This window comes from Poromitra crassiceps (genome assembly GCF_964638095.1).
Source record: "Poromitra crassiceps genome assembly, chromosome: 12".
Lineage (NCBI taxonomy): Eukaryota > Metazoa > Chordata > Actinopteri > Beryciformes > Melamphaidae > Poromitra > Poromitra crassiceps.
In genome coordinates this window covers 1,745,354-1,767,608 of record NC_139632.1, presented here as the reverse complement: position 1 = coordinate 1,767,608, position 22,255 = coordinate 1,745,354, and the positions used below count along the sequence as shown (strand labels likewise).

The following is a 22,255-nucleotide window of genomic DNA, read 5'->3' as shown; positions in this document are numbered from 1 at the left end:
CAGTGAGCAGACTGACTCAAAGAGGGGATAGTGTTCTGCCAGGATCTTCAGTGAGCAGACTGACTCAGAGAGGGGATAGTGTTCTGCCAGGACCTTCAGTGGGCAGACTGACTCAGAGAGGGGATAGTGTTCTGCCAGGACCTTCAGTGGGCAGACTGACTCAGAGAGGGGATAGTGTTCTGCCAGGACCTTCAGTGAGCAGACTGACTCAAAGAGGGGATAGTGTTCTGCCAGGACCTTCAGTGGGCAGACTGACTCAGAGAGGGGATAGTGTTCTGCCAGGACCTTCAGCCAGCAGACTGACTCAGAGAGGGGATAGTGTTCTGCCAGGATCTTCAGACAGCAGACTGACTCAAAGAGGGGATAGTGTTCTGCCAGGACCTTCAGTGAGCAGACTGACTCAGAGAGGGGATAGTGTTCTGCCAGGACCTTCAGTGGGCAGACTGACTCAGAGAGGGGATAGTGTTCTGCCAGGACCTTCAGTGGGCAGACTGTGCTACACCAGTTCAGAAGATGAGGACCGGTGCTCACAGGTCAGGAACACATCAGCATCAAACAGGAGGACACTGAGACAGCCCTGCTCCACTACTTCTGCTTGTCCATTAGTTTCCCCCCCGGCAATACAGTATCGATATTTATTTCTGAAAAATATCGTAGTGTATTGCTATGTAGAGTTTTTTTGCTGCCGTGTGTTTACTGACACAACAAGAATACTTATGCACTTTTGTCCAGTGTGTTCAGTAACAGTGTGCAACTGTGCAAATTTGCAAATACAGTTCTAATAAATTGGATTTTTTTAAATTTATTATTCAATAGTTTTGACTCAAATATACCGTAATGTGACTTACATATTATTACACTACCTGGGTGGTATTTTCAGCTCTTTGTTTTTGTAAACAATGTTTATTCGTTTTTCACAATTTCAACCACGAGGACAAACAAATAATATTCCCCCCCACCCAGCAAACCCCCTAAACAACACAATAACAAAACATGACACTAACATGTTACTAAGAACAGACAAATGAGTGACTTAATTCACCAAAATAAAAGAAACACACGCACGTACGCAACCCCCCCCCACACACACACACACAGTATTAAAAAGGACAAACATGTTGCCTACACTCAGTGTTTTCAATGTCATTCTTGTCTCAAAGGTGATACTTGTTATTTAGCTATAATTAATGTCAAGAAGTGATCAGATTATTACCTTATGCTAGGATGTCTCTAACACAAAAGCTTTCCAGATTTCCTCGAGCACATTTAGTCTATTTCTCAATGTATAAGTTATCTTCTCTAATACCATACATGATGCCATTTCATTGATCCATTCTATAATGCTTGGGCTACTTGTTTTCTTCCAATGAAGAGAAGAGCCTAATTATATATATATATATATATATATATATATATATATATATATATATATATATATATATACACAAACGCAAGAGCCAATTATATTGCAATATTTTTAGGTGGGTATTTATAGATCATTTCTGTGCATCTTCACAAACCATGTTCCAATCCTCCAATGTTACTTCCTCATCTAAGTCATTCATCCATGCTCCTAATTTTCGCTCTGAGGACAATTGGGAACCAGACAGTAAGAAATCATAAGAAGAAGAAGCCAAGCCTTTACTGGAGCCGTCCTTTGTGACCAGAGAGGAGAGGAGAGGGGCGCGATGTCATATTTTTTATTTTCAGCTCTATTTTTAAGTTTTCAGTAAACTAGGAAGCGCTGTTTTTTTTTTTTTTTTTATTAGGAAGTGCTGGATTCCTAGGGTGGACTCTGGAGATGATGCGCCACTTGTTCTCTTTTCCCTAATTATACTCCCACCACTTATATAGCCTCAGCCAGGAAGGATTTATTACAGAAGATCGGGGAGACACCGGTGGGAACCTGAAGATGGCTTCCGCCCCTGGGCTGAAATCTCTATTAACGTTGCTCAGGAGGGATCAGGAGCGGAGGAACATGAGATGAGGCGCAGCAGCCAAGATTGCGGAGGTGTGAGAAACACCGGAAACTTGAAAGAAGAACCAGGTCTAGAGTGAGACCATCCAACTGTGAGAGGTAGCAATGTGCAGCAAGGCATCCAGTCTTCTTCTTCTGTGGTGTTTTACGGCAGTTGGCATCCTTTATGTTGCATTGCTGCCTCGCATACCCCACCGGCTTCCCACCCGCAGACACGGCAAATTGTGTCTGTAGAACGTCTGACCAAGCCGAAAGCACCGCTGCCGGGCATCCAGTCTTCTTCTTCTTCTGTCTTTCCGGCAGACTGGATGCCTTGCAGCACATTGCTGCCTCTCCCAGTTAGATGTTCTCACTCTAGCCATCTGGTTCCAAAAACCTTCTCCCTCAAATCCCTCCACCCTCTGTCTCATATTACATCACTGATGACATCACAATTGCTCGAGTGACATCACTGATGACATCACTAATGACTTCATCACCGATGACATCACAATCGTGACAGACACTGCCGTCACAGACACCGCCACCACTACAGACACCAATCACTTAGCCAATTGACCTATCGCTAAGTCCCGCCCCGAATGCAGATGAGCCAATCACAGTGCGTACCAGCTCCACAATACACTCAGACAACCTGAGCCTAGAGTCAAATGTTTCAGCTGGATTAAGCTGTGTTTACATATTAGCTCAATGGTGTATTGGCGTGTAGCTGCGTTGTTCATGTCATCGAGCTATTTAACTTCACGTTAGTCTCAGTATTTTTGTCCTGCTTTTTTTCTTTGCTAGTGGGACATCAGTATTAGCTGCAGCAAACAGGTTGTAGTTAAGCTAACGTTAAGCTGTTGTCTTCTGAAATCAAACCTACCCACGACTGTGGGAAACTACAGACCCATCAGTATTCTTCCTGTAGTCTCCAAGGTGGCCGAGAAGTGGGTGGCTATGCAGTTGACCGAACATCTGAACTTGGGTCATACACCCCTGCACCCAATGCAGTTTGGTTTTCGTACCAACCACTCTACTGAAACAGCCAACTGCTACTTTCTTGAAAAAATCAAAGAAAAACTTGATGGAGGTGGTGTAATGGGTGCAGTCTTTTTGGACTTAAAGAAGGCCTTTGATACAGTCAACCATGACGTACTTTTGTCCAAATTATCTCTTTTTAATTTCTCAGCTGAAGCCATTAATTGGACATATTCCTATTTAACAAACAGGAAGCAATGTGTGCGTATTGGCAATACTCAGTCATCATATCTCACCTGTAACATCGGTGTCCCTCAAGGATCAGTATTGGGCCCGATCTTTTTTGGCCTGTACATTAATGACCTGCCCTCCGTCTGCCCATCTGTCAATGTACAGATGTATGCTGATGACACGGTCCTTTATGTACACGCCAAAAATAAGCAACAAACTGCCACAAAGCTAACCGCAGCCATGGTCCATGTATCCGACTGGCTAACCAATTCATGTCTACATTTGAATACAAATAAAACAGTATGCATGTACTTTTCCTGTAAATCCTCAGAGACCCACCAACCTGATGTCCTTGTCAAGGGGGAAAAACTCAACGTGGTCTCAGAGTTTAAATACCTCGGTATCATCTTAGACTCAAACCTGACATTTAAAAAGCATGTTAAAAAGGTGACCAACACGGTCAAATTCAACCTGGCAAATTTCCGACACATTCGGCCCTATTTAACAACTGCGGCAGCTAATCTGTTCATGCATGCCATGATTTTCACCCACATATCATACTGTTTCACAAGCTGGTCTCAAGCTAATGCAACAACTCTGAAACCAATTGAGTCTCTCTTCAAAAAAACACTCAAAACACTTGATCAAAAAGGCAATAGATACCACCACTGTCATATAGTAAGTAAATTCAATCTCTTTAATTTTGATAGTTTTAAACACTTCGCAGATGCATGCCTCATTTTTAAAGTTTTGCATGGGCTTGCACCTCCCCCACTATCTCAGTTCATAACACAATTAGATAGCAATAGCAGAGCAACAAGGGCAGCATCCAGAGGAGACTGTGTTGTTCCATTTAGACGTAGCAAGTTTGGGCAATCAGTCTTCTCATTCAGAGCTGCCCACTACTGGAATAGCCTCCCCATTGACATACGAGAGAGCAATAACATCACAACCTTCAAACGTGAGCTTAAGGGGTGGCTCAAAGCGAACCAAATTTGCAATCACGAGTAACTTAGGCACACGTGTGCGCGGACGCTCACGCACACATACATACACACCGACGCACCCACACATGCTATTTTTAATTATGTGACTTGCAATGTTTACATATTGTCTTGTGGGCTCTTGTTTTGTATTGTATTGTGTTGTGTTGTGTTGTGTCATACTGTTGAGCTTTCCTGTCTGTGCTGTTCTGCATTGTTGTACTGTACTGTGTCCTGCTGTGCTTGCTGTTTCAGTCCTGTCCTGCATTGTTGTATTGTATTGTGTTCTGTTGTGCTTGCTGTTTTTAGTCCTGTCCTGCATCTGTGCTGTTCTGCATTGTTGTACTGTACTGTGTTCTGCTGTGCTTGCTGTTTCAGTCCTGTCCTGCATTGTTGTATTGTATTGTGTTCTGTTGTGCTTGCTGTTTTAGTCCTGTCCTGCACTGTTGTATTGTATTGTTTTGTGTCCTGTTGGGCTTCCTGTTTTTAGTGTGTGACCACTAGTTTTTTACCATCACGCTCAGGGACGACAGATGGAAATTAGCTATCTAGCTAACTCTGATACATTTACATGTCATGTTACACTTACATGACTTGTTGATTAATGTACACTGTCCCTGATAAATAAATGAATAAATAAAAAAATAAAAATAAAAAACTGAAAATCATGAGCTTAGCTGTAACTCTGTCACAAAGAAAGCAGAGGCTGGCTGACGTCAAGCAGAAGACTTTATTTTGCAACAGTGAAAATGCACGACTGAGAACCCATTTAATGACTGACAACAATGCTGGTCTTGAACGTTGTTATCTGCAATCATGATGACAGCGAGATGATGCTTCTCCCTCTTGCATTGTGACCTGTCAACTCTCACCTCTAAGTGAAGCCTGTCAGCCACCATATCTAGCTTTAAATGTTCTACATAGGTCTCCAAAAGTTGTGTAGAGCGTCTTGAGGTATAGCATTCACAGTGACGGCTGCCATTGTTATTCTAGTGTCAGCGTGCCGTTTGTCCAAGTGAGCTAAGGGGGCGTGGCTTAGCCATAGCTGAATTTGAACTAAAGAAGATAAGAGAAGATTATGTGGAGTATTGCAATATATCGCAATAGTATTGCATCGCAATAGTATCGTGCGTGATACAATCCTATCGTTACCCGTGTATTGTGATACGGATCGTATCGTGAGGTCCATGCCAATACCCAGGCCTGTTGTCAATCATTATGATAGTGTATTTGATTGGACTTTCAGCAAAACGGTGTTGTTTGCCAATGACAGCATGGACTTCAGGACAGCCAGTCACCAGATGAAGCTCTGTGGCCCGGTGCCTTTTTCATCAACAGAATCTAATGCAGCAGGAAGGACGCAGGGGCACCAGAGACGGCCGGCGCCGGCCCGACCCAAATCAGCCCAGTGGGGACAAGGCAGTGTGTGCATTCAAGTCTGTGAGGAACATTGGCACTTGGAATAGGCACTGCTTGTCCTCTGTCTCACACAGAGGCTGATTTGACTCTGCATAGCTTTACTGTGTCTCACACAGAGGCTGATTTGACTCTGCGTAGCTTTACTGTATGAACTGATGATTATTCTGATGAGGTCTGATCCATTCAGCTGAAACAAGTGAAAGAAAACGCATGCAACTTGTTTTTCTTCCCATTATGTCACACAGGGAAGGGATTCCTTTTGTGCGTCGGATGCTTTTGTCCGACCACATATTGGATTGGACAAAACGCCCTTTGTTAGAATCCTATATAATGTATATAATATATATAATATAATATATATAATAATAATATATAATATATAATATATATATAATGTATTTACATTCAATAATTGCATTTCTTTCAAGCCTGTTAGCGTAAGCGGGGGTAAATATTTGAAGCGTAAAGGCCTGGGTTGCCTGAGAAAGCGTCCATATTGAAAGCTGCCATCCTGACACATGGCAAAGAGATTTACAGCACGCTTCAGCACATGAAAGGAGCACAGTGCACAGAAGTCTTTGAACTTCCATTAAGCAATTTATCACCATGCAATGCAATTCAATTCATTTCCCTACCCGCCTCCTCACCATCCCCCTCCTCACCACCCCCTCCTCACCACCCCCTCCTCACCACCCCCTCCTCACCACCCCCTCCTCACCACCCCCTCCTCACCATCCCCCTCCTCACCACCCCCTCCTCACCACCCCCTCCTCACCACCCCCTCCTCACCACCCCCTCCTCACCATCCTCCTCCTCACCATCCCCCTCCTCACCACCCCCTCCTCACCACCCCCTCCTCACCACCCCCTCCTCACCACCCCCTCCTCACCACCCCCTCCTCACCACCCCCTCCTCACCATCCTCCTCCTCACCACCCCCTCCTCACCACCCCCCTCCTCACCATCCCCTCCTCACCACCCCCTCCTCACCATCCCCCTCCTCACCATCCTCCTCCTCACCATCCCCCTCCTCACCATCCCCCTCCTCACCATCCTCCTCCTCACCATCCTCCTCCTCACCACCCCCCTCCTCACCATCCTCCTCACCATCCCCCTCCTCACCATCACCCTCCTCACCATCCCCTCCTCACCATCCCCTCCTCACCACCCCCTCCTCACCATCCTCCTCCTCACCATCCTCCTCCTCACCACCCCCCTCCTCACCATCCTCCTCCTCACCACCCCCCTCCTCACCATCCTCCTCCTCACCATCCCCCTCCTCACCATCCCCCTCCTCACCATCCTCCTCCTCACCATCCCCCTCCTCACCATCCCCCTCCTCACCATCCCCCTCCTCACCATCCTCCTCCTCACCATCCTCCTCCTCACCACCCCCCTCCTCACCATCCTCCTCACCATCCCCCTCCTCACCATCACCCTCCTCACCATCCCCTCCTCACCATGTGATTCAGATCCTCCATCGCTGGATGTTCTCTGACATGGACACGTGAGACTAGTTCCATCATGCTAACTCTTCTTCTCTTTGTGTTGCAGTTGCCCCAGCGATCCATGAGATGAAGAGCCATGGTCTGGGTCTGGGACGCACAGCTCTGCTGAGGTGCGAGGCAGCTGCTGTGCCCGTCCCCACATTTGAGTGGTACAAGGGGGAGAAAAGGTGAGGCCTGTTTGACTTTGCTCTGTCCAAAGCTGCTCTGCCTGCATCGCTCCACCAGTCCTTTCATGACCTGTACGGAATGTTTGTTTGTGTGTTTTGGCGGCCATCTTGACACCCGAACGCAGCACACAGTAGCTGTTTTTCACAATGGAAGTCTATAGAGACGCTGCGGAGCACGTCCTCATTCAGAAACCACACCCAAAATGGGGGGGAACAAACCCCCCCCCCCCCCAATCCTGGCATTCTCCTATGTCTCCTATGTCCTATGCACACAAAGATCGTATATACGGAAGATGAACACACCAAATTACTTCCTTGACGGCTAGATCCACATTTTTCTTCTCGCCAATTCTCAATGGCTTCCTTGTTTTGTTCGGAAGTACAAAAATACTAGGTCCCATTCCGTGCAAAAGCTGTTTTTACTTGTAAATGCATATAAACTGCTGTCAGCCCTCCCTGTAATGAGTGGTCACAAGCTCAGAACTGCCACAGTTGGATTTGTCCCTATCCAGCTTCCCCCTGCAGTCTCCTCCAAGCCACACCCCCAAACACTTTGTTTGCCCAGAGGGGAATTGGGACGTCACTAGCTTCCTCCTGCATACTGCGCGGGTCTCTCTCACACAAGCTACCTGCACCATTTAGTCTATAGCCACAAAATTAACACTTCTAGCTGGAGCGACGCCAACTGTACGTGATCCAGCAACTGCAGAGGTGCATTCGGTAAGTCTAGGCATTTTGAGATGTCCTCTTTAACGATAACTCGCAACCTAGCGTGCTGGTCCACAGACGCTAATCTGATTGGCCGCTGGGAGCCTGGGGCGGGCTCTCCCTCAGCGGCCAATGGGAACTGTTAGTTCTGAATATATTATAGAAACAGGCCATTCTTGGGAAGCGATGAGATGAGGAAGTGAGAACTCCGTCACAACAAACGGGGTTGCTATATTTTCGACAGATTGATCCAGAATCATGTTTTATGGACCAGAGACACACGTTTTTAAGAGGTTACAGCTGCACGAATTGGGACCTTTAATTGGCCTTTTTTTTTTTACATTTGTTGTGTGCGCAGCCCCACCACACAACAGCTTTTAGCTATGTTTAATTCAAGGAAAATGGTGTATGGATGTGAATGGAGGGCTTTCCCCCCTGATGGGCGTCGCCCATTTCATGCAGTGTCTCTATGGGAGAACTGTTCAAAATCAAATATTTTTGAACTCTTAACTACTCTTTCATACTTTAAGATAGACACTCCATTCAAACTTTAAACAGCCCAGTGGCTCACCTGGTAGAGTGTGTACCTGTAAGGTTCAGTCCTTCCCTCATGCAGCGACCGCATGTTCTCTCTCTCTCTCTCTCTCTCTCTCTCTCTCTCTCTCTCTCTCTCTCTCTCTCTCTCTGTGTCCTCTCTCTCTCTCTCTCTCTCTCTGTCTCTCTCTCTCTCTCTCTCTCTCTCTGTCTCTCTCTCTCTCTCTCTCTCTGTCTCTCTCTGTCTCTCTCTCTCTCTGTCTCTCTCTCTCTCTCTCTGTCTCTCTCTGTCTCTCTCTCTCTCTCTCTCTCTCTCTCTCTCTGTCTCTCTCTCTCTCTGTCTCTCTCTCTCTCTCTGTCTCACTCTCTCTCTCTCTGTCTCACTCTCTGTCTCTCTCTCTCTCTCTCTGTCTCTCTCTCTGTCTCTCTCTCTCTCTCTGTCTCACTCTCTCTCTCTCTGTCTCACTCTCTGTCTCTCTCTCTCTCTCTCACTCTCTCTCTCTGTCTCTCTCTGTCTCTCTCTCTCTCTGTCTCTCTCTCTCTCTCTCTGTCTCTCTCTGTCTCTCTCTCTCTCTCTCTCTCTCTCTCTCTCTCTCTCTCTCTGTCTCTCTCTCTCTCTGTCTCTCTCTCTCTCTCTGTCTCACTCTCTCTCTCTCTGTCTCACTCTCTGTCTCTCTCTCTCTCCCTGCTTTCTTGTCTATATTCTGTCCTATCAAATAAAAAGACAAAAATGCCTCCCCCCCCCAAAGAAGAAGAACATTAAACAGTTCATCACTTTTAGTAGTTTATTACACCGTTTAAATTTTATACTTTTTTTCTAACCTTTATAATGGGAGATTATGGAGCCTAGAGCGGCGATGTCATAATTCACTCTAGCTGCCTGTACAGGCTGTCATTTTTACTGAATTCACGCATTTTAAAACTGTGACAGTTCACACAACTTTAACACTACATACATACAGTATATTATACATCAAACCATTCAGCTACGTCTGCTCTCACTCACAATGTGAAAATAGAAGCGATGCGATGTCTAGTTTTGAGAGACTCTGTTGACATGTGTTTGACACTATAGTGCTCCAATCTATTTCCAATTGCGCAGCAACTAGAGGGCAACAAGATGGCGGGCCACAACAAAAAGGTTGGCACGATGCAGGTCATGAATAGATACAATATGGCTGTGAAGCTGGAGGAACAGAACGTGTTTAGGATCGTTTGTTTGATGATGAGTTATGATTGATTGATGAGCTAATAATCCGAGTTACTGTAGTTAAAACAAAAGCAAATGAACACGTGTGCATGTGTCAGAGGAGAGGTATGCTTTTTATTTTCTGTTTCTTCCGTTGGTTAGTTCTCATTCATGCAGCATCAGGTGAGAGTCCACCACAGTGTTAAGACCCAATGATATATTATATATATATATATAATAATAATATATATAATGATACTCTACGTTAAAGACGGAGACGGACAGAGTCTTCTGTCCGTACTCTGCGTTCATTTTGTGCGTTTTCTGTCCGTCATCTGAAAGCTTACTGATACGCATGAAACGCAGCAAAGCCACACGCACACTCATACATTTGACTCTCTACTGCCCACTGTTGGATGCATTGCTTAACATGATACCAACGTGAAAGAGGCATGGAAGTATGTGGGCAGTGAGGAATGGATGATAACGTTTGAAAGGGACGCATCTATTTACGTATGAAAATGGAGTCTAAATGAGCCATTAGAGCACGCAGAGTCATGCTGCCTCGTCCTCATCCTGCATTCTAATGCAATGTTTGCATAACACACACACACACACACACACACACACACACACACACACACACACACACAGACACACACACACACACACACACACACACAAGCACACACACAGGCACACACACACACGCACACACACACACACAGACACACACACACACACCCACACACACACACACACACAGACACACAGGCACACACACACACACACACACACACACACACAGACACACAAACATACAGACACACACACACACACAGACACAGACAGACAGACAGACACACACACACACACACACACACAGACACACACACACACACACACACACACACACACACACATCAATCAGTGGAGAGTCAAGTGTCGGTTCTTGAATTTAAAAACCAAATTACCCCCATTACCCATCATTTACCCACTCCTGGTGAGCACGATTTCAATCATCAGCTCACACTGAACTCACACTGGGCTAATTGTAATTATGGGCTGGATTGAATTGATTCAAATTGCTAAGGAGGCAAGTTGGCATGATTCTAGCGTTTGCTTAATTGAAGGTCCTGTTCTTTTCATGTCACTTGTTACATTCTAGATTTCTTCCTTCATGTCTCGTCTTGAAAAGGACGAGAACAAAAGAAGAGGTTTAGTTTCATTGTAGGACATCGTGTCTAGTAGACACGATGTCCACCACACAACTAGGGATGTCACCGTGTACCCGACTACACGTGTACACGGATATTAAATCATATCCGTTTAGTAAAATCAATAACCGTTTACACGTCTTTTTTGTGTGTCCTTTAAAATAATGGTTTGACAAAGATTTGACTGTGTTCTGGACTCGCAATCATTCATTTCTCATCAAAGATAAACTGTGCGTGTGTCCGCTAGGTGTATTCCTGTCAGTTGTGCGCTGGTGCGGGCGCTCGTTTTCAGGCAACTAATCATATGGAGAAACTATCACAACAGAGACAGAAAGACTCAATTGTGGGAGCAGATTGACTAGACACTTTACTGTCTACCTGTTGCTGTTCCCTTGCCCAATTGCTTTGTGTGTCTCATTCCATTTGAACTGTGTGTGGTTGCTGCCGTACTGTCAGTTAGGGTTGTGACCACGGGCGGAAATTTACGGAAACTTTCCGGAAAAGCTCCATGGGAAGTTAAGCTTGGATTCTCCTTTTCTTTTTTCTTTTTTTTTTTGCCTGTCCCCAATATTCAAAACTCGTCATGTAGTCAGGTGGCTTAGTGAAATTACCGTTACCGGGTGGATAAAAGCACCAAATTTTGCATGAGGCTTCCTGAGGGTCTATTATACAATTTTAGAGTAGGAGCCCTGAGAAAATGGCCATGTAAAATATGAAATCGCAACACCATCAATATCAATAAAATAAGTGAAAAACGACTGCTTTAGGCATAATCAAATTTCAGATTATTTCCAGAATTGCTAATTTTGATATACATGTATCCTATATCTGCTTAGACATGATTAAAGTGTAAATGAATATGCATCATAAGGTAGAAAAAAGGTTTTACCTGGGCATTAGAGTGCATCAAATTGCAATGCAAAAATGAAATCTCAACATATCAAACTGTCTGGGGTTGCATTTTGTTATGAGACACATAAAAATGACTTTTGCAAAGTTTTGGGAAAATTGATTGAGATTTAGGGGTGCAACACAGCATGTGAAAAATACGAAAATCTGCCTTTTTGGGTCAAGGCAAATTTTAGAAATGCATAGAACAACATTTTGAATAGAACAAGATGTATTTATTTTTTAACAGAACATTTGAATTTGAATAGAACATTTATTTATTTGAGAACATTGAAGCAACCATTGAGCAACAGCAACGACTAGAGTCCTAGTCCTGGTCCAGCTTGCGCTTGCAGCTGCGCAGTTTTGGCTGTTTAGAGCGGTCATGCTCCACTGCCTGCAGTACATTCTGCAGATGCTCCTCTCCCCTGGCTGCTGCCACGAAGTCTGATGTGAGTTTGACGCCACGCTCGGCGCAGTCATTCACAACATTTATGGCACGTACATTCACCGCACCCATCTGGAATTCCGCACTGGTAGCCCAATCCTCTACATCAAGCGAAAGAAACGCTGGATCAATGTGCAGCTGATACATGCCGAACCAGCAGTCTGGGTTGGCGAGGTCGGCCAAGCTGGTGGTCGGCGAAAGGGTTGGGAACTTCGGCTTGCCGAAACCAGTGGCAAAGCGGAGCTGTGGGGCTCGCATTGGGACATCAGCCGGCTTGTGCTCTAAGATGGCATTTGCAAGTGCGCGCCGCTCGCCAACTGGCACCTTGGTGCTGAAGAGTGCCAGGGGCAGCATCTCGCCTGTCAGGTACCATAGGTGCCGCTCCAGCGCCTTAATCGCTGATGCTGTGATGCCCTCGTCAACAGACTTGTAAGCATACAGGTGGCGGTAGAGTGTGAGATCATTCCATGCTGCATCTACGGCCGTATCGCAGGTCAGCCACCACGTTGCGTAGATGTGCGTGATAAAGTTGGCAAACGCCCGAATCTTCAGCACCTGCTGCCGCGTGGTGATGGTGCCCTGAGGAAGCAACGCAATGTGCTGCTCCATCAAGGCCAGTTTGAGTGTGTAGAGCAGCTTGGCCATCCATCGCGCCTTGTGCAGTGCTCCCGGCCATTGGAAGGTAACTGGAGTGTGCGCTGGACCGTCTGCACCCAGATACACACGACACAGCTGCACGAACTCACGGTAGTCACCTCGCTTGTAGTCAAGCACTCCTGCAGCACACTCAATGAATTCACCACGCAACTTGACCAGGAACGGTGGTTCGGCGGCGTCTGGAATGTAACGGGACAATGGGTCACTGTCCTTGTGTGGCACCAGGTTCCAGTTATCCCGCAGACGTGTAAACAATGTAACCTCTGGCGAGCGTGACGTCTCCACCTTGAGGTCAGTGAAAATGTGGCTGAGGAGCACCTCGCCGATGTGGTGCCGACACCCAGACCAGAGCAGTGGTCGACCCATTGAGAGCTGAATGGCGATGCAGGCTGCCGTGAGATGCGGTGGTGTCAAATGCCATGTTGACAACCTGGTCAGCACAGCACCACTCCTGCAGCAGCTTGCACGTCAGCCGGGCGATGATCGTTCCACATGCTTCGTCTGTCCCCTTCATGAATGCTGGCACACCGAGCAGTTTGAGCCGCTCCGCATCTCCGACCACCACTGTCAGACGCTCCTCTAACTGGCGTACATTGTTGAGCATTGGCGTCAACTTACTGTCCCAGTGTAGGGTGCACATGGGAGGTGGTGTCCACTGCTCGTGCCGTTCCTCACTGATTGCCTCCAGCACGTGGCGGCGTGCTCGGTCTGCTGTCACGTAGGATGTAGAGATCTTTGCCGAATTACCACCTGACTCCTCGATCAGGCCGCGCGTGAAGGCAGCCTGCTGCATTGGTGTGATCTTCAACCGTGTAGCCAGTGACACAAGACTCGGCCGGCTGAGGATGTTGGATGGAATGAAGGCTGTGGTGCCAGTCTTCTTATACTCGCGGGTGGGTGTGTCCTCAGCCGGTGGAGCAGCTGTTTCATCTGCGTCGCTATCCTCATCACTTTGGCTTTCCAACACCGCCATGCTGGACGCTGCAGTCATCTTCTGCTGCTCCTTGTTATGGTATGCCTGCTGGGCTGCTTCACGCTCCTGACGCCGCTTCACCTTGGATTGCAGCTTGGCATCAAACGCTCCAAATGTGGCCACTCTGTCGCCCTTCATGCTGGCGAGGAAAGCAATGTCCTCTGGATTGTGGATCATCTCCTCTGCGTTTGGAGACCACAGCGGGAATGTGGCATCCAGCCTGTGCTCCATTGCGTCCACTAGTCGAGCTGTAGCCTCACTGCAGCGCCTGTGCTGCGGAATGCACCGTAGCTTGTTGTTAGCGTCGACAAGCGCCACCATCTTGTCGCATGCTCGACGATCGCTCACCATCGGGATATTGGCCTTCCCATAAAATGGCCGCACCTGCTCCGAGACGACCTTGGCCGCCTCGAACCGTGTCAAAGCTCCCATCGAACCTGGTCGTGCAGTTGGTATGCAGTTGCATGTCACTGTTATACATCATGCACCTCAAGATCTGGCGACCACTTGGTAGCTTGGTGCCAGTGATGATGCCATCTCCATCAGTGATGCTGGCACCCAGACCGAAGATCAGGCTGCGGCTGCTCGTGCGGGAGCTTGAAGGCGGCGGCAGCATTTTGTGAGAGCTGGATCCCTCTGGCAGGTGTAAAGTAATATAATGTGAAATGGTGTAACCATGAAAAAACACAAAATAATATATTATTATATTAATATATTATACAGGTACTCATCAACGAATTAGAATATCGTGGAAAAGTTATTTTTTTCCCATAATTCCTTAGATTCCATAGATATTCCATATGATTATAGATCCATTACACACAAAGTAAAGTATTTCAAGTATTTATTTGTTTAAAGCAGCTACGAGCAACTTTTCACTGTTTCATTGGGTTGTTTTTGGCGCCCCTCTCTGAACAAAAGTGGTACTGTTTACTGTCGTAAAACTCCTGGCTTCTCCTCCTCCTGCCCGGCTCCCGACAACATCACAACACTCCACGCCTCCATTCTCTCCTTTGACCAGTGAATGAATGAAAGACGCTCCAAGTTTATTTTTCATTTTTTCAAAACCCTGCTGTTTCTCAGGATGCAGAGCGACGAGGTAATCTACCTATTTTTTGGCTACGTAATAGATTATGTCAGACGAGGATGTTGAAAAGAATTTGAAAAACTAGTAAACTTTGTTACAGTCGCGTTCATAGTTACTGTAATAGCCAAACATTAGCACCAAGTGAAACTCTTTAGGGCACTCGGTAATAGTAATATTGTCGAGAAAGCTAACGTTATCATCACCATTGTATCTTCAAAAACGTTGATACAAGAGGGTAAACTAGGTTTACCAAGCTCTTTGTGAAGAGGCTGAGAGTTTCTCCCAATTTCAGATCAACTGTAGGCTAAATATATCTGCGGGTAAATGGCTTCCCCAACCGTGTAACGTTACGTTATATACCACTAGACTCATTGATTACCAACAGCAACATGTAACGTATTTTGGCACGGTTGAAATGGCAAACGAAAAAGTAGCGTTATCAATCAAATCTGTATTACAGTAAATGCAGCCTACACCGTGACATAACTGTATAACTCCCAGGTAACGTTACATCACGTTAGCCTTTTGCATCCATCATGCCGTGGTGCTATCTACCAGGCATACAATGGAACATACAGTAGGCTTCATTTATAACAAAAGCATACACACATGGTGTTGATTGCATTGGTCGATAGCTGAAATACAGTAACAATGAGCTCCAGTTAGCCGACGCATGGTAGCATACAACGTAAATAGCAAAATCACGTCCTCTACAGTATTTGAGAAATAAAATATACATATCACATACCTGTCTAGGAGGAAAACAGCCACTTCACCGTCTGTTTTGAAACCCTTCATATCCCGAAATTCTCTCCCATCTGCAGAATGCGCGACCTATGTTGATGCGTGTTTTATCGCGTGATTTATCATGCGTCCTCTTGCGTTCTCTTTGTTGGTCGGTACGGGGAATAATCTTCCTTTTTTTCTTTGCACCGGCCACGTAATTTGCACTGGCGACGTAATCATGATCTCGCAGTTCGGCCATAACCACAAAATAACTTCCAAACAAACTGTTAGAATATAACGACGAGAGGTGTTCGCGAGAGTAGCTAGCCCCTGGTTGTAGCTAGCCCCTGGTTGTAGCTAGCTGGCGTTCGCTTGTTTATGGTGCGTTGCTAGGCAGAGCCGGCGGAAGCAGGGAGCTGCCGTAAACCGTTTCGTTTCACTTCCGGTTGTGGACGGTCCGGGTGTAACATTAATGAAGCAGACAGAGACTCTATAAGCACCAAGAGAGCAAACTCCAATTCACACGGCTTTGGTCTCAGCTACTATTATAGGTAATATGTGATGCATCAATATTATAATTATACTGTTTAATAACAATAAAAAACAATCAAAAAGTTGCTCGTAGCTGCTTTAACTTTGCATACGTTTGGCTTCCAGCTCATAAAAACCCCCAAAACAGTATTTCGACAAATTAAATATCACATAAAAAAAGTGTATTTTCAAAACAGAAATGTCGATCTTCTGAAAAGTTATGTTCATGCCTGCACTCAATACTTGGTCGGGAATCCTTTTGCTTTAATAACTGCCTAAAAAACGAACTTTTCAATGATATTTCCACGATATTCTAATTAGTTGACAAGTAATAATATATAATTTTCAATCATGCACCTTGAATACATACCTTTAATATAGGGCAGCTTCAATTGAGAGAAAACAGATGACAGGACAGAGAGCACCAACAGAAATGGCTGCTGTATGTTTGCTCCTCCTCTGTGTTGTGTGGACCATCAATGTCACCCCCCCCCCCCCCCCCCACCCCCCGCGAGAAAGATCAGCTCTCAAGTTCTCGTGGCAGTTATGTTTTCCCCTCCCCAATGTAACTCCGACAGGAATGGTTATTGGTTATGTTAGGCTAGGGTTAGGGTTAGGGTTATGTTAGGCTAGGGACCCAAAGCAGAGAAAGTTGAAGTTTAGAACATTCTTGTGGGAATGATTAATTTAGCAGAGATTTTTTGGAAGATAATAAAATTGTGAAGGTGAATTCTTTGCCACATGGCTTGCTGCTTCTTCTTTTTTAAACCAAACATTGAAACCTAAGCCCAAAGTGATGGAACCAGAGAATGGCATAAAATGAACCAATTGATCAGTTACCCCCTGCTGCCGAAAAAGCTGATGTGCCGTTGTACCCCTAGATCACCACGTATTGCAAAAATATTTTGCATGTGTTGTTTTCCCATGGATGGTAACACTTTTAGCACCCAGACAGATCAATATTCTGAAAATGTGTATTTTGATGCACCCTACTGGGCATAGACTACCCGAAGTAAGGAAAACTGGAGCACTCTTAGGTCTGCACATTCTTCTTTATTAGGGGAAAAAGGGTCTGACTGATGTTTTGACAGGTGAACTGTCTTCCTCAGAGTCTTTCCTCACTGTTGAGCACCAGGACTCCTCTTCTATTCCAAGCTTGGCTGAAGCGCGTTGGGTGTTTTTTTGGACCTGCATCATAAGGTGTAAGGAAATTATTTCAAAGTTAACATCATTAGGCCAGTGAAAATAAACATATTTACAATAAATGACAAAATTTCTACTTTCTATATGAGATAATTGTCATACCTGTTGCTGTGCTATTTTGCTGTGCAGATATCTATTTGGAGCAGTCCAAATTGGCTTTGCCACATTTGCAGTGTGAACAGTCCCCTTTACAAGAGCATTTGATCAGCTCTCTGCATGCTCTGGAGACCTCTGGGATTGTTGACCAAACTGGCACCCACAACCCCAATTCCTCCTTGGTCCATCCGTAGTCCTGTGGGGAAGGAAGCACTTGCTGTGTTTGTGTGCTGGTCGCCCAGATGCCTGCTTGATACACTGCCCGTCGAATATGTTGAAGTAGCGCATCCTGGGTGGGTGGCAGTTTCTCCATTGCCCGATTCTCATGACAGAAGAGTTATTTTCTCTTCTGGTTGATGGAGGTCAAAGGACTGGATTTGCCATACAGGATAACAGTAAGTCTCTCGAACTGCTGGAACTGCTGACAGTCAACATCCAGCAGCTGGAAGGGATGTTTGGCCAGACTAACAAATATTTCTGTTGCATCATCATAGGCCTGCCAGGCCCGCCAAGCTGACTTCTTACCCTTACCATTGAAGGCAGATGTTGTGTCACATGACACATAGGCAGTGCTCGAGATTTTGGCTCCCCTAGATTTTCAAATATCTTGTTTATGTGGTAAAATCTGTATTTGTGGCCCATGCCAAAAGCGACCCAGATGTCAGTCAAAGGTTGAATCACAACTAAATCATGAAATACGCCTGCAAGGACCACGATGACATCAGTGTCCACAGTACGCACAAGGACACTTTTTGCTCCTTGCTCCAGTGCATGCTGTACATGAACCACAATCCTGGTGTCTGCCTCCTCATGATTGCAACTGTTCATGGTGCTACTGGAACCAAAATATGACACAGCTTGTCCTGATGTGACATATAAAGCTTTGTCTGGTGGCCAGTTGAACTCTTCAATCCTGGATGTCAAAAAGGCAAACAGTTCCGTCCTATTTATTGGGTCACGAAGAAAATCCATCCATTTGCCTACAAGCTTTGTCTGACCAGACACTTTCCTGCGAACACCTTGTCCTCTCTTTTCACGGGTGGACTCCTTCAAACTGCTTGGGATGTATGTGTCCCATACACATCCAACCGCTTGGTATGCTGCAGCTGCTTCTGCAGATAGGGGATGAAAACTCCATCTGCATACTCATCAAACGTGCGGACTCTAATAGTGGGCAGGCAGTGGACAATGACTGCTCCATCCAGAATTTTGCAGTCATAGCTTGAGGGTGGCTCTGATTGCCCAGGCTGGTCAAGACATTGCAGTAGGTCAGATTGTGTGCCTGGCAGGTGAAGCTTGCCAAAATCTGAGAGGGAAGGAGGGAAGGACTGTACCTCATGTGCAAAGAATTCATCCAAGTCACTCTCACGGCTCTGCATAGCAATGTATAGCTGCCCAAAGAGTGCCACATTGTTTTGAAGGACTTTGATCTTCTTCCCATGTTTAGGCATTGTCTTTCGTCGAGGTTGCCTGAAGAGTGCAAATTAATTCCTCTTGATTGGATCATGGATGGAGTGGGTGCGCTCATCAAGCACATTCTTGACAAACTCCTCGTATTGTCTCTTGCCCTTGTACTCCAAGATTTGCACTGTATTTACAACTGATTCATCTGTGCAGTTGCGACTGTCAAGAGTTACTAGATCTTTGAAATCGTCCAAGAAAGGATTCCCCATGCTTTTAATCATTTCAGACAGGCTGACAACATGTCTCTGAAACCTCTTCTGTGCTGAAACACCCTGCTCATGGTGCTGGAAATTCTTGGGATCTTCCATGTCGTCTCCAGGGAGATATTCCTCTTCAAATTCCTTCAACAATCTTCCCATATCTGGTCCCGAGAGCATCCATCGTCTGAAAGCATTTGGGTTTTCTGTGAGGCCAACTCCACCACCTGAACCTTTCACGATCTTGTTCTCCTGTTCATGAGCTTGGTAAAAAGGGATCGCAGAGAACTTGTTGTACGTCTTTGAAAGAACCCAGTGTGAACGTTTCTCAAACTCATCCTTGATAGTGTTGGGCAAAGACTTCATGTCCCTGATATGGACAGACATCCATCTTGAATAGCTCACATGGTCCAATGCAAAGAAGAGAGGGGCAAGTTCTTCCAGTACTTCTACATATAGAGGAAAGTTCTTCTCTCTGTGGGCCGTGTCTGTATTAGATAGGCTAAAACATTTTGTTCTATCTCAATTATTTTTATAATCAAACTGTTAATTTCTTAAATTGCTAGTTTCTTTAATTGGTATTGATTGGATTTTATGTTGCAAGCTAAAACAATAATAATAATAAAGAAGAAGAAAAAAGATACAACATGACTAGCCCTTAATATCACATGACTTACCGATATGACAGATCCTTTTTGTGCATACAAAATATGAACTCTGTAATTAGGTAGGGCTATGTGAGCAACTTGATGTTTAAGTCTAAAGCCAAAAAGAAAATAGAGAAAACTTGTGATATGAACATAGGGAATGTTTTTCTCCTTTTTGTTCATAATTCCGTCTATACTGTACAGGACTTATGGAAGGTGCACCAGGTGTCATGGCACTCTATTTTACACTTTTACACTTACATTTGGAAGGTCTACTAGTTTGTGTACAAATGAAAGCAGATTCAGCTTATTCAGTGGCCTAAAAAGAGCATTTTACCATCAATGTTCTTCTTAAGACTCAAGAAAACGTCACATTTTTTCATACATGTTGAGCAAGAGAATATGGTGCTCTGTATGGAGATTTTCAAAATTTCTGGTTGGGCTCCTACTCTAAAATCCTTAAGTGGGCCCTCAGGAAGCCTCATGGAAAATGTGGTGCTTTTATCCGCTCCGTAACGGTAAGCTTGAATATGAGCATTAAGCCACTGGACTAATGGGAATTAATGTGAATATATGGGAATTGATGGGAAACACTTTGGCGTAATTTATACTAACTGTATTTACCTTTTCATATACAGACATAAATATAAACATTTTGTGTCGTCATAATCAGACATGCATTATTATTATGATGCAAAAATGAAATTTTTGACCTAATTTGTGAGTAGAACTTTAATGGATTCTTTCATTGAACAACACAAAACATGAATGTTGAATAAGATAAATGTATTGAACAATTCAACAATTTATTATCCTTATTCCCTTTTGCTATGAGAAATGTTTGCATGCGTGTCTGTCTGCTTACAGCAGTGATACTCAACTTGCGGTGCCTGATGGAATTGCAAATCTTTATTTATTTTTTATTTATTTTTACAGTGCACCTGAACGCAACGTGCAAGATACCCGCTGAATAAGCATCCAAATGTTCATGTCATTCTGGCCAATACTCCACTTCTGTTATAGCATTTCAGTCTGGAACATGGAATATCTTTCAATAATCTATGATTTAGCTGCTAAATTGTCAAATACCGCCGTCTGCTCGCTACCCAGGCACTTATGTATGTACTTAACCTAACTAACTATCCGGTGTGCACAACATTGTCAGACTAAACTCCGGCTGACACCCCAAAAACCTACAATTCGCTACAGAAAAATTGTATATTGTTTGTTTATTAACTGGCCCCTGGCCTTCTATCATTTCACGAAAGTGGCCCCCGGGCAAAGCAAGTTGAGTATCCCTGGCTTACAGTATGTATGACAAAACAAATTGTTGATATTTATGTCTATTTATGTCTATAAGGTAAATACAGTTAGTATAAATTACCCCAAAATGTCCAGTTATTCCCGTTATTTCCCATGGAAAGTTTCCCATTTTGAATAGTCACAGAATTTTGCAACCCTGCTATCAACGCAGTGGTGCTGCCAGTGTGTGTGTATCTGAGGTAATGTGGCAATTTTGACAGGCAAACCGCTCTTCTGATGTGCAACTGCTTCCAGGCGTGGTGCTTTCACTGTGACAGACAGACAGACAGAACACTTTCACTGTGACAGACAGACAGACAGACAGAACACTCCACTAGTTTGATGTGCTGCTAGCTGGGAAGAGGCAGGCTCAGGTTTGATGTGCTGCTAGCTGGGAAGAGGCTGGCTCAGTCACTCAGCATCGCCGCTGTTATCATTTCAGATCACATTTGACGACGTCTCTGTGGGAGAGGGAACAACAGATGCTCAGAGAACTAGCCGGACATAAGGTCACACATAGCGTTTCGACTGGGAGTGCCTCCTCTGTGCCAGGCAGGGGGGGGGGGGGCACAGCATGGCCAAAATACAAGCCTGGCTTCTCTCCGGAGCTTTTCTGGGGCTTATGATGCCAACTGGCAAAGTGTAGCAGTAACAGCAACCACATCAAGGGAAGCTAACTCAACCGGAATAGCCACAATAACAACAACTCCATGTGCGGCATATGCTCCGACACTAAGGTTGTCATAAGTATCGATATACTCAACATTTTAAATGGATACAATACCCGTTTGCAACAGGTAGGAAACGGATACAATACTCATTTGCAACAGGTAGGAAACTGATACAATACTCATTTGCAACAGGTAGGAAACGGATAGAATACTCATTTGCAACAGGTAGGAAACGGATAGAATACTCATTTGCAACAGGTAGGAAACGGATAGAATACTCATTTGCAACAGGTAGGAAACGGATAGAATACTCATTTGCAACAGGTAGGAAACGGATACAATACTCATTTGCAACAGGTAGGAAACGGATAGAATACTCATTTGCAACAGGTAGGAAACTGATACAATACTAATTTGCAACAGGTAGGAAACTGATACAATACTCATTTGCAACAGGTAGGAAACGGATAGA

The 22,255-nt window shown here is 45.0% G+C and overlaps 1 protein-coding gene across 1 annotated transcript in view; it reads left to right on the top strand.

The window, feature by feature from the left end:
• Nucleotides 1-22,255, top strand: part of negr1 (neuronal growth regulator 1) — a gene marked incomplete at both ends in the record, with an annotated part of 310,774 nt that overhangs the window by 182,005 nt on the left and 106,514 nt on the right. Inside the window, one exon of the mRNA XM_083648303.1 lies at nt 7,125-7,245. Within this exon, the coding sequence (XP_083504429.1) occupies nt 7,125-7,245 (121 nt within the window). The remainder of the gene's footprint in view (nt 1-7,124; nt 7,246-22,255) is intronic.